General features: G+C 49.5%; 1 protein-coding gene across 3 annotated transcripts; it reads right to left on the bottom strand.

The window, feature by feature from the left end:
- Positions 1 to 246: 246 nt before the first annotated feature.
- Positions 247 to 12,840, bottom strand: LOC105078680 (carbohydrate sulfotransferase 6). Of its 3 annotated transcripts, none has more exons than XM_010967292.3 (4): positions 12,042 to 12,840; positions 11,613 to 11,910; positions 3,136 to 3,211; positions 247 to 2,153 (listed from the first exon to the last, which is right to left on the bottom strand). In XM_010967292.3, the coding sequence occupies exon 4, from the start codon at positions 2,135 to 2,137 to the stop codon at positions 953 to 955; it is 1,185 nt and encodes a 394-aa protein (XP_010965594.2). In that variant the 5' UTR covers positions 2,138 to 2,153; positions 3,136 to 3,211; positions 11,613 to 11,910; positions 12,042 to 12,840; the 3' UTR covers positions 247 to 952. The 3 variants fall into 3 exon arrangements, with proteins under 3 accessions (XP_010965594.2, XP_045361041.2, XP_074226526.1); XM_045505085.2 differs by having other exon boundaries at positions 3,168 to 3,211; XM_074370425.1 differs by lacking the exon at positions 11,613 to 11,910.
- Between the last annotated feature and the right edge of the window lie 285 nt (positions 12,841 to 13,125).

Raw genomic sequence — 13,125 nt, 5'->3', positions numbered from 1 at the left:
CATATCTCACCCCACAGCTGTGGCCCCAGCCAGGGCTGCTTGCTCATCCCTTAGGGAAATAGGATGGGAAAATCTGACCCTTCTTTGCCCCGGAAACAGGTCTCTGCAAGCCTGATTCACTCTCTCCTCCCTGCTGTAGCCCCAGAGCAAACCTCCCTTCTCCCTTTATCCTTCTTATCGTGTGGCATTGGACAAGTCCCTTCACTTTTGAGTTTTGTCAAATTTTACAGGCTGTAAACGCTAATCTCTATCATACAGGTTAATTATGTTTATTTCTGTAGGTAGGAACTTTCCCGTCAGGACAAATCAAAGATTCACCTTATCTAGGCAGGTGATAGGGGCGTTTGGGCTCCTGGGAGATTGGGGCAGAGAGAGTAAGAGGAAACCACAACACACCTTGTCTGATTTCTTGCTAAAGATACAGGAAAATATAAACGCATTGGCTTTAGCGGCTTGTGGTGCCAGGGGCCTGGGGTTGGGGAGGGGGTAGGCGCGCAGGGAGGCATCCGGGGTGTGTGTGGGCGGAGATGTACTAACTTCGGGTCCAGCTCACCACAGTGCCCCTTCACTCCAGGCAAGGCTGGCACACCCTTCTCAGCTGCAGAATGAGGCATCCAGAGGAAGAAGAGACTCAAGGGGAAAGAAAGTGCTGGTGTAGGAGCCAAGTCGGCTGAACTTATTCCCTGTGCCCAGGGGAAGTGGGGGCACGAGATCGCTTTACATGTAGAGTGTGCCAGATGGGAACCCAGCTCCTAAAGAGTACTCAAAGGAAAACCAAGAAGTGGGGAGCAAGAAACATAGTTTGGGGACTCGGTCCTCCTACTCCGGAATGGTGGGGGGCTCCCAACTCACGGCCCCTCCTGTAGAAGCCAGCGCCCCGTGTGCCCCAGCTCCCTCCCCACACCACGCAAGTCTCCTGGAAGCGCCAGCCACAGCTGGGGGCTTCCTTCCGCTACGGGTGCTCAGCGGTAGTGGATGATGCCCAGCTGAAGCTGCTCGGGCCGCGGGGCAGCACCAGGTCCAGGGTGAGGTCTCGTTGCTCGTTCTCGGAGAATACCGGCCGGTAGCCCAGCAGCTGCAGCGCGCCCGCACACAGCTCCTGTACGCGGCGGATCTTGGTAAAGGGCAGCGCGTGGCGCCAAGCCTGCGAGACGTTGAGCGCGTCCCTAGACGTGGTTTTGAAGGCCTCGCGGCGCGCGCCGGGCCCGACCCCGTGCGTGATGTTGTGGATCCAGGCTTCGAGCTGCGGCGTGAGGCTCAGGCCGGCAAAAGCATAGAGCGCTCGGATCTCCGGCAGCGGCGCCCGCGCCAGGTCCTCGAAGCGCACCAGGCGGTAGCGGCCGCGCAGGGAGGGAGGGGGCTTGCGCGTGGCAGCCTCGGCGATGCGCACATGGCTGCGGCACACCTCGCGCACCACGCGCAGGTCCGGGTCGGCCTCCACCCACTTGCCGTTGGTGCCCAGCACGATGCCGTTGTCGCGCGCCAGCGCCTTGGCGGTCTGCTCGCGGGAGCGCAGCACCGCCCGCGGATCGCGCACCAGGTGCACAATGCGCAGGTTGAGCGCCGGGTCGCTGAGCAGCGGGTAGAGCACCTGCAGGTTGAAGAAGCGCACCTCCTTGAGCACCACGTGGCTGTAGGAGTGGCAGGCCTCCTGGGCCAGGCCAAAGGGCCGCCGCGCGCACAGTGGCTTACACACCGCCTCGCTGCTGATGGCGCCGCGCGGGAAGGCGCTGCAGGCAGGCGGCGAGCACAGCGCGCGGCTCTCCGCCCACTGAAAGAGGTCCGACAGGTTGCGTCGCCACGGTAGGTAGGCATCGAAAACGTCCATGTCGCACAGGAAGACGGAGCGCACCAGGTCGCGTACGGCCATGTGCAGCGCCACCGCGCTGCCCTGCGACAGGGCGGACCACACGTGCCACGCGGGCTCCATCAGATAGAAGACATCGGGGTGCTGGCTGAAGAGCTGGCCCACGAAGGACGAGCCTGAGCGCCATGAGGACAGCACCAGCACGTGAACCCGCTCCTCGCCTCCCGCCGGGGACGGTGACCTGGGCCGGGAGACCAGGAAGAGCAGGAGGCCAGTCTGCGCCAGCAGGAGCGCGGTCACCGCCGTGCCGGAGACGCGCCGCAGCCACATGCCGCCGGCCCGGGTCCTACAAGTGGGGGCGAGAACGCAGCGGTCAGGACCGCGATCCGCTCCCCAGTCCCACACCCCAATTCCTGCCCGGTCCTGACAGCGAGCAGCCCTGGGACTTGATCACCCAACCTGTCGTTGCTTCCTCAGGCCACAGCCACCTCAGTTGGGGGCTCACCCAGGAAAAGTGACGTTAAGCCATAAGCCATTATCTCTAGTTTTTGCAGAGCAAAAGGCCAGTTTCACAATACTTTAGGCAATGTTTCTTTTTCCTTTTCTTTCTCTTCTCACCCTGCTTTTTCTTTCTGTCGGGAGTGGGGCGAAATCTCTCTCTCCCTCTCTTCATCCATCCTCCCAACTCCATAACGGAGGCACTGGGGATTGGACCCAGTTCCTTGTGCACACCGAGCACGTGCTCTACCACAGAGCTATACCCTCTCATCCTCAGGGAAATATATTTAAAACAGAATTCCCACCTTTCACTTAAAAATTCCTTTTAGGGGAACAATTTTGTGTTGTTTTGCTAAACAGCCTGATGGGCGATTTGGCTCCCGCAGGGTCCTGGATCCGCCACTTATTAGCCTATGAACTTGGACCAAACGCTTTGCCTCTCTGTGACTCAGTGTGCCCATCTGTAAAAAGGTGGATTAATTCTGGTACTGGAGTATTGGGATGAACATGGGGGTGGGGGGACGTGGGACACTTGGTAGCTCTCATACCCAAAACCCTGCACTTTCTACATAGTGTGCTTCTGCATTGTTTGACTTAAAAAAAAAAACCAAGCAGATACAACATTAGTTATTAAAAGGAAACAATAGACAAAGAACAACTTGCTCTCACCCATGAAGAGTGAAGGGCTGCAGGATGCACAGATTCCAGAGGGAGGCTCTCCTGGATTCGTGTTAGTTTGCAGAAGAAATCAGTTAAAGGAAAGGTAGGATGGAGCGAGACAAGGAAGAGATGAGGGCAGCCAGGCCCCTTCCCATGCTGAGGTTACTCACTGCTGTCCAGGGCTGCTGGGAGAGCTGCCCACCTGGATCACAAATCCATGGGAGATGTCTGGAGGTTTTTCACCACCTGAGAAAGCAGGAGGGAGGCTGGGTCAAAGTCCTACAGGGGAAGAGCCCTACACACTTGGGAGCCAAGCTGCCCTGGCCCTGGCTGGAGCTGGGCCCAGGCCAGTGGCTCCATACATTTTACTAGATGGGAGTGAACTGACGGTATCTCCTGCTGGGTACAGAGAGAGGGCTGGCTTGGAGTCTCTCTGATGCCACTTAGGAGCTATGAGACCTTAGTCAAATGACTTCCCCAAGGCTCAATTTCCTTCTCTGTAAAATGGGAACTATAAAGTTTAACCTCATAGGGTTCTTGTGAGGACTACTGCTGCAAAGGGCTTGGTAAAGTTCCAAGGGGCCCCATGTTAGTTACTGTTACTGTTGTAGAATTCAGCTGTGTCTGAAGAGGAGGAACCATGGGAGGTCTCCATCTACATAAGATGCCTGAGGTCACCTATGATTGGAATCCCAGCATCTCCTATGCCCCCTGTAGCTTCCAATCACCCCTGGGTCCTTTAGTGGATCTTAAGAGTGTCCCATAGGGGACTGAAAGGAATACCGAGCCCAGTTCCCACATCCTGAGGTCCCAGAATTTTCTCCTCTTTGCACTGTTGGTCCTGCAATGATCTTAAGGATAAGCTGCTTTGGAAGGGAAGGGCCTGGAAGTTTCCTCTTTCCTTTCACAGCATTTGCTCCCCACCAACCCCCTTCCCTGTCCATGTCACCCCTGAGGGAAGTCAGTGGCATCTAAACTGTGAGCAGAGCCCATCTCTGCTCCCTCCTCTTAAGAGGAGGCTGCAGACAAGGGCAGATGAGGCCAACAGCTCTGCCACCTGCTGAGTCCAGAACTGCCTCCTGGGGTCCCACACCCACACCTGCATCCCCTGGGGGACAAAGACAGCAGCCCCCCATCTGCTGTGCACACGTTAACCTGCTCTCCTCAGGGATGTGCTTCCCCTGAGAACAGAGTGCAGGAAAATAAGGAAACTCTAACTCCTATTTGCTGACATAAATTACCTCAAGTGCTAGATGATTTAGCTCAACAGCCTTGGAGGTGGGTATTATGATCTCAATTTTTTAGACGAAGGACCCATAGCTTGGAGAGACAGCAGGGAAGCTGGGACTCCAATCCAGGACTTCTATTTCTAAGTTCCTGGCACTTTCTGATTGTAGGCTGCTGGCCTCTCCCACCCTGGAAGATCCCTGCAGAATACAGGACCCTGATGCTTGGGCCCAAACACAGCTGCCCTGGCCAGCCCTGCCCTCCCCTGGGTAAGGAGGATCTTGACATCCTGCACTCCAGGGAAGCCAGAGGTATTCTTAAGTGACACACAATACAGTATCTATTATCTGACCCCATGATTGGAACTCAAGACTTGGAAGGGGATCGAAACATCCTACCCACACCGGGTGTCCAGAGAAGTCCAGGTCCCAGCTGGGGGTTTTCTGATAAGGTGCCTTATGTTCAGCGCACCCACAAACCGTCCCAGGGTTCAAAGTCAGGAAGAACATGTCAGGGAGGCATCTTAATGTGTACTTTATCTTCATGATTGAATTATATTTTCCCTAAATCCTTAGGAGGTAGAAATTATCCTTGTCTTTTTAAAATGATGCATTGGGTGCAAAGACACAAATACACAGCTGGTAAGGGGAAGGGAAGGGATTGAAATCCAAGTCCCAGACTCCCAGTGTAGGGCTCTGCAGTGAGTCCCATTCCTAAGTCTTTGCCTAATGAAGGCCCCAATAGAAGGGCTGCCTTCCTCCCCTATGAATTGTTTCCTTTTTAATTTTTGGAAAAGGTGTTACATAGAGGTGGCACAAAATTCTAAAGGTACAGGTGAGGGCATCGTGGGCTCATGATTTGTGCAAATTGGAAAAGGGGCCCCATATTCCAGCAGACACAGCCCACACCAGCGTGCAAGGGCCACTCAGTCAAAAGGAAATGACATCCTCTGTTCCCTATGACTTCCCCAGGCCCACCTCGGAGGCAGCCCTGCTTCCAATTTCCACCAAGTCTTTGATGGTGATGTTGATGAGAATGGTGATGATTAAAATAATCATATATTTCAGGGGAGATGGGTGGGAGTAAAGTGCAAGAGGCCATAGAAGAAATAGAAAGTTCCTCCTTCTACCCTGATAACCGGAACAACCTTACAGAGTTGTCTTTCTCAAGTCACTGAAGATGTTTTTTCACAAAGTCTTTCTAAAATTTACTTTTATCAACATAATACACACAGCTTGAATAAGCATAAGGTATCCCCAGAAATTTATACAAGACAGTGACCATATTAGTTTCCCTTCGGATGGGAGTGAAATAGCTGGGAAAAGATATTTCATGTAAGTCCTTTTTTGTATTTTTTGAATTTTGGCCCATATGAACATATTACCTGTTTTAAAATAACTAAAGTAATTTAAAATGTACATCATTTAAAAAGTCAAATTGTTATCATGAGTCATTTTCTTGCTCCAGAATGCTACTTTACAAGAGGTAATTGCTTTCAAGTTTATTAGCTGTTACTTCTTTTTTTTTTTTTTTAAGGCGTAAATTGTGACTAGTATAATTTATGGCCTTTTCTAGTGACTGATTATAATGAAAGACAAAGATTTATTTTTTTTACACACCCTCATGCACACACACACAGAAAGAGAAATACATACACACTTTTAAAATAAGTTTTGGTTAAGTCAGTATTCAAAATGTACACTATATGATTTCATAAAACAGCTCACAGCTAAAGAACATAAAGCACTACAAGGGTACATTACTTTTTTTGTACACCCTTTATTTTCCTCAGAGTTAAACTGCCTTAGAGATTACACTTGTAATAGAAGGGCTGAAAGATAAAACTGAGGAAATGGAGAAAGTAGAACAACAACAACAAAAGGATAAGTGATGGATAAAATATAGAAAACAGAGAAAAGATGGGAAAGCAAAAGGACCAATTCAGGAGGGCCAATGTCCCCAGGGTCCCTAACATGGTAGAGCTGACAATCTAGTTGGGGATGTTAAAGATATACCCATGAGATGGTCAAGGGATCAGATGGTGGTCTAAGTGAGCGGCTCAGACATCAAGTAAGTACCACAAGTACTGCAGGAAGGCCATGCTAGTCCTAACATGCATACTTCCTTCCTGGATCCTGGCAAAATCCCCCACCAGGCCATCCTCCAATCCATATTGCACAGAGCCACCAGCACTGCCTATACCCCACATGGGATCCTGCCGTTCTCCTACTCAGCAACTTTCGGCTTTCCAACCTAACTTCCCATTTCCCAGGCAGCATAGGTATGCTTCAGATGACCTGGAGTCATGACTATTCCTTGAGCAAGCGCCATGCTCCCTGACCCCTCCACTGTGAGTACCCACCCCAGACTCCCACCAGGAGCCATCTCAGCATCTCTGAAGACACCTCTCTCATCTGTGCCTCTCTCCAGGCACACACTGCTCTGCCTTGCATGACACTTTGCCTCCCCTTCTTGCCTGTGAGCAACTTGAGGGTTGGGATGCTGGTTTTTCTGCAAGGGAGTGTCTGTTCTCTGGCATCTAGTTTGGGGCTCAGCTATTTGTGTTCACTCAGAACATGCTCCCCCTTCTTTTGATAATAGCCTCTAGATTTTTTTCTTTGAGGAACCACCCCTCACCCACATAAAGTGTGTGTGGTTTGGATAGGGCTGACCCACCACACCTGGGTTCATCTATGCAGTCCACATTGCTGTTCCCCTGCCACAGCGACCAGCTTGGGAGTGGACATCAGTCCCAAGTTCAATGCCAGGATTTTTGCAGTTTGAAGAGGAAAAACACCTGATATAAAGCCAACACAGGAGAGAAATGAACAGAGAAAGAAAGACTGGGAGTCTGTTAGCAACCTGCCAGCATCAGATCCAGCTGTGCAAATTTCACCCATGCACTTCTCAGTTGGGGAAAATACTCCATTTTCTCTGAAGCCAGCATGAGCTGAGTTTCTGTCTCTTGAATCTAAGAGCTCCGATTAGTGGGTGCCCTTGATGGGATAAGGTGAGGGCAGAACTGTAAGGGAGCAGGGGCAGAGCTTCTAGGGGCTGGTCACACTCTGTTTCTTGGTAGGGTTGCTGATTACAAGAGCATGTTCCTTGTGAAAAGTCATCAAGCTGTACTTTTATGTGATCTGTGCTCTTTTCTGTATGTATGTTTTATTTTAATAAACAGTTAAGAATTGTGACTGAAAAAGACAGTAAGTGTCATGTCAAGGATTGTCCCAAAGACTGAGTGAGTAGATGATATTAAAAAAATATTGGCTGAATTGATATCAGATACTCTGTGAATCAAATCCAAAGGGAGTGATTCCCCACTTGTCCCATATTTCTTTCTGCTGAGCACCTTAAAGTTACAATAGCTGCTAACCATCCCTATTTCTTGGCCTAAGAGACATAAGAAGGCGCTATAGTGCTACCTGATGCGCAGATGGGAAAACTGAGCTATGGGGCAGGGGATGGTCTGCCATGGGAGAGGGGGGCAGGGGGACCCCAGGGATCCAGCTCTCTGGGCAGCACTCCCTTGTGGCCCCACTCTGCCTGCCCTTCACTCAGCAGCTCCTCCTGTCACCAGCCTCTCCCAGCCCTGGCTTAGAATCTAAGGGAGTGAAAGGTAACACCTGGTACAAATCCCTGGCTAAGATTTCTCTCAGTTTGGCGTCAGCTGGAGGCTGTCCCTGTTCAGGAATCCCAAAGGCTAGAGACAACAGACTCTGGATGAGGGCTTGTGGACTCTAGGCATCAAAGGTCACCCCTGGAGGTAAACTAGCTCTAATGGAGCCCAGGGCATCAGCTATCGAGAAGGCTGACAAGAAGGGCAAGAAAGAGGAGGAGGGAAAGAGAAAAGGAAAAACAAGAGAAAGGGGGAAAGTAGCAAGGGAGTCAAGGGGAGAGAGAGGAGGAAGAGGACAAGTGTTCATGGTGGCGTGGGAAATGGGGAACACCAGTAAACACCGCCTGTTGAGAGCTTCCTATACGCCAAGCCTTCCCTCCCATCTTCTGATTAAATCAGGATGGCCTCACAACAACCCTATGAAGTGGACTTGATGCTCATCCCTATTTCACAGATGAGGAAACTAAGGCTTAGAAAGATTTAGGAATTTGCCTAAAGGACCCATACAGCTGAGTCAGAATTTGAACCCTAACTGTTGAACTTATAGTACTTAACTACATGATGTCAGCTGGACAAGACACAAGTAACAAAACATACAATTGTACTAAAAATACATGAGTAATAAAGGACACCATCAAGAAAGGGAAAGGACACCCACAGATGGGAGAAAATATTTGGAAATCATATATATAGCAAGAGACTTGTACCTAGAATATATAAAGAGCTCTTACAATTCAACAGTAAAAGATAAATAACGCTATCTAAAAATGAGCCAAAGATTTAAGTGGCTATTTCTCCAAACAAGACTTACATACGGTCTATAAGTGCATGAAAAGAGACGTGACACTTTTAGTCATTAGGGAAATGCAAATCAAAACTACAATAAGATACCACTTCCCATCCACTAGGATGGCTATACTAAAAAAGACAGGTAATAGCAAGTGTCAGTGAGAATGTGGTGAAATTGGAACCCTCAGGTGCTGCTGGCGGGAATGTAAAGTAGTGCAGTTGCTGTGGAAAACAGGTTGTCCCTCAAATAAACCTAGAGTTACTATGTGATCCAACAATTCCACTCTAAAATACCATAAATCCAAGAGAACTAAAAACATATGTCCACAAAAAAACTTGTTCGTGAACTTTCACAGCAGCATTATTCCTAATAGCACCAAAGTGGAAACATCCCTAATATCCATCAATTGATGAATGAATAAACAAAATGAGGTATATCCATAGAACTGAATATTATCTGGCAATAAAAAAAAATACTGACACGTGCTACAACATAGGTGAAACTCGAGGTGATTAACGCACAAGATTGAATCTACTGTAAGCCCAAGAATTGTACATTTTAAAAGGGTGAACTTTAAAATATATGAATTATATCTCAATAAATCTGTTATTTTAAAAAAACACACAAATATGTATAGAAAGAAATCCAGAAGGATGCGTGCTGAATATCCAGTGGTTATCTTTCTATGGCCAGATTACAGGTAATTTTTTTTTCTTGCTAGTGCTTTACTGCATTTTCTGGCTGGCCTACAATCGACTTTTATTACTTTGTCAGTCATAAATTATCAGTTCTATTTCAATGGTTAAAGAAGGTATGGGTGGAGTTTGCCTGCTTCAGCTTTCATTGCAGGGAGAGAGGTGCCTGCAAGCCATCTCCCAGATGGCCTGAGTATCCAAATGGTCAGAGGAGAGGGGCATGGGATGGAGAACTACCTGAGGGGTTTGTCAAGGACCCAAGCCCCTTGGGGCTTTGAACTGGGCCACGCTGTGGTAGGAGATATGTCTGGCCCTAAGCTCTCGACACATCTGCCGTCTCTCTGCTGGCCCAGATAGGCAGCTGCATGGCATCAGCCAGAGGCAGGGAAGCTAGAGTCGCCCAGCCCAGATACTGCTGGAGGAAACAGATCTGCCTGCAGGAATCTATTGGGAAATGAAATCAAATTAGTCTGGGAAAGGAGCCTCAAGTTTCCTTGGCTCAGAGCCACCCCGGGGGCATTTCAGAGCAGATGAGCAGATATCAACATATAAAACCTTTTCCCTGGCTCTGAGCTTTTGGGATCCTCGAAGTGCACTTTACACAACACCTAATGTCCGAGACTCCCACCTCTTTTCTGCAGTAGCACGTGCAGGGAATGGGGGTAAGGGATGCATGTTCTGCACATTCCTCTGAGTTCCCCCAGGTGTGGACTGAGCCCTCTTATACAGGGATAATCTGGAATGGTCTCTGGTTTATTTTTTCTAACCTCTTATTTTGATTAATTTATTTTAAAAGAAAATCATTCTTACAAGTCAATGACATAAAAAGCAAAGGGAAGGGACTGTTTTAGAAGAGTACAACTCAAAACATATAACAACTAAAGACAACATGTGGACCTTGTTTGGATTCTGATTCAAACAAACCAAGTGCAAGAAGATATCCTTGAGCCAATCAGAGAAATTTTTAATATGGACTGAGTACCAGTTGATATTAAGAAATCATTGTTAATGCTATTATCATCTTATTCATGCATTTCTGTACCTAATTCCCCTTACTAGACTAGAAGCAGGACATGCTTTTCTCTCTTATTAGAGGGAGCAGGAGTAGCACAGTCGCTCAGAGTATGAAATCCACTTGATCACTTACTGTGTGATCCTAGGCAAGTTAGTGAATCTCTCTGTGCCTGTTTTTTTTTTTAAATCTATAAATAGGGGAAATAATATAACCTAACTCATTGATTTGAAGATTAAATGAATTAATATTTATAAAGGACTCAGGACAATGTCTGGCACATAGTACACTTATAAGTATTTGTTCAGGAATCTTCCAAATCCTGGGTCACTACGATTCTATGTGAATTCTATGAATCCAAAGGAAACTATATTCTATGAATCCAAGGGAAAGCCTTTTCATAAGGAAAACTCAAGGATAATAGCCTAACCAGGTTCAAGGGACCCCAGCACCTTAGGAACAGAAAGTGGCAAAGCTAGGCAGGGACAACACTTACAAACAGAAGACAGTGAATAATGGCGAGAAGTATGGCTTCTAGAAGCTGGGTTGAAATCTTTCCTGTACAACCAGTGGGGTGTGCGACTTTGAGCAAGTCACTCCTAACCTCTCAGGTGCTTCAACAGACTCCTTTGTAAAGGGGGCTCTGACAGCGCCTACCGGGAATGGAAAGGAGTAACTAGAATAGCCTACCTAACCCTTAGATAGCCAAGGCTCACTGAGCAGCATGCTGTTCTTATTAGCTCTGGTACTTGGCTCACTCACTCACGGTTTAAAGTCAGCCAAGTCCTTTCTGCTCCCGAGGCCTCAGTTTTCCCACCCTCATGCCTCAAGAAGGAAGAGAAAAGAGAGTTAACATTTGCTGGGCACCTATGCTGAGGCGGAGAGAGGTCTCTATTGTTGCCAGAGATCCCGCAGCCAGGAACAGGGCCCTCCAGACTCAGATTCAGCTGGATCTGGTTCCAAATTCACTCACCGAGCTGCTTTTCTTCCAGAGTTCCATGGAAAAAGCCCTTGGAGAGCTTTGTGGATTAAAGCCATACTCTTTGAAACTCAAGTTTGAAGAGAGAAGGGATCCCTAGCAGTGATCTCGTGCGCAGCTAAAGCCCCACTTTGGAACAAGCACTTGGGGTGGCGCTGCCTTTTTCACGTTCCAATACCACCACCACCACCACCACCACCCTCCGCTCTTCCCCGCACACCCGACTAGGCTGCAAGACCAACGCCTCCCCAGCTGTGCCACTAGCCCAGGCCCAAGCCGCCTAGGGTGTGGGCATCCTGCGCGGAGAGAGGACGAACCAACGTACCCCAAGCGAGGCGTCCCTGCCCGACTGGCGCGGGGGGAGGCGGACGCCTCTGTCCCCGGTCTCAGCAAAGGCTTCTGAACGTCGTCTCTTCCAAGTTCCCCTCCACAGCCTCTCTGTCTCTTCGCCAGGAGAGTCCGCAGGGGCTGATTTGTTTCGAAGGGCCCCAAGGCTATTAAGGAACACCCAGTGACACCCGGAGAGAGCTCAAAGAGGCATGGACTTGGGAAGCGGATACCAAGATATTGGAGGCACCTGGAGACCCAAGGCGGCGAGAACCTGGAAACAGGGCAGGAGTGCCCTAAAAAAAGAGGTGTGGTAAAAATGGGATGTTATGGGAGCAGTCCTGGGGCAAGAATAAGAAGCAGACTGGAGCCCTCCTGACCCGGATCCTCCATGGTGCTCGGCCCCGCGCCCCGCGCCCCACGCTACCTGTGCGGCCGCCCGCGGCCCACGGCGCTGCTCGGCGTTGCCGGCAGGAGCGGAGCGCACACAATGAGGCGCTTTCAGACGTGGCTGTGGTCCCGGAGCCCGCGGGCGGGAGCCGGGGCGGGAGAGAAGGAAGGAAAAAGCCGGTTGGCCCCTGGCTCCCGTTACCCTGCCCACCCCCGGCCGAGGGGCCACGCCTCGGGGGAGGGGCGGCCGTCCAGGGGCGGGCCCGGGGAAGGAGGGCACAGGTGGGCCGGGGGCTGCCGCAGACGTACGGTTCGGCCAAGGATGTCAAAGGGCGCTCGCAGAATCACCTCTCATCCCACTAATTGACCAAAAAAGTGTCTCCCCTTCCAATCCCTAGAGAAAGGAGGCTACTGGGAACACAAAAGGCACTTGTGAAGGAAATAGAATTAATTTTGCCCCTCCGCGCTCTCGGTGGCATCCTCATAGCGAAATAACTTGGAATCCAAACCGCTCAAGCCCCCAGCCTCAGCCCTAAGCCAAGTGCCAGGCGAGCGCGAGGCCTCCTCTCTCAGTAGCTCAGCTGGGAGGGGCCGGGACACCAGGTGGCCCTCAGGCTCTAGGCCTGAAACTGGCTGTCCCCCTCCTCCTGTCTCCTCGCTGCTCTAGCCTCGACCCAGAGGCTCCAGCTTGATAGCAGATCTGGATAAATACAGGGTATTTTTCAATAAATAAAGATGTTATCTCCTCCTACGGGTAACAGAGTACAATCATCTGAAAAAGGTAGAAAATTCTGACCTCTTGTAATCCGTGTTGGGTTCTAAAAGAAATCTCTGCTGCTGGGAGTATAAATTAGTGCATTCCTTCCAGGATGCGGTTTGGCCAGATAAATTAAAATCCTTAAGAACGGTCATAAGCTTTCTGAATTGGTAATTTCTTTCTAGGATCTATCTTGAACAAAAAGGATTCTATGCAAGGTTAACATAAGTGTTGTTTATGATAGCAAAACAATTAGAAACGAAAGATTAAAAAGATAAGCATCAAGAACGCCAACAGTGATAACTTCTGGGGAGCGATTTACAGACAGCTTATTTTCTTTAGTTTTCTGTAATTACACGTTTTC

This window comes from Camelus bactrianus, chromosome 9 (genome assembly GCF_048773025.1).
Source record: "Camelus bactrianus isolate YW-2024 breed Bactrian camel chromosome 9, ASM4877302v1, whole genome shotgun sequence".
Lineage (NCBI taxonomy): Eukaryota > Metazoa > Chordata > Mammalia > Artiodactyla > Camelidae > Camelus > Camelus bactrianus.
The sequence above is the reverse complement of the archived record's forward strand: the minus strand, read 5'-3'. Positions and strand labels throughout refer to the sequence as shown.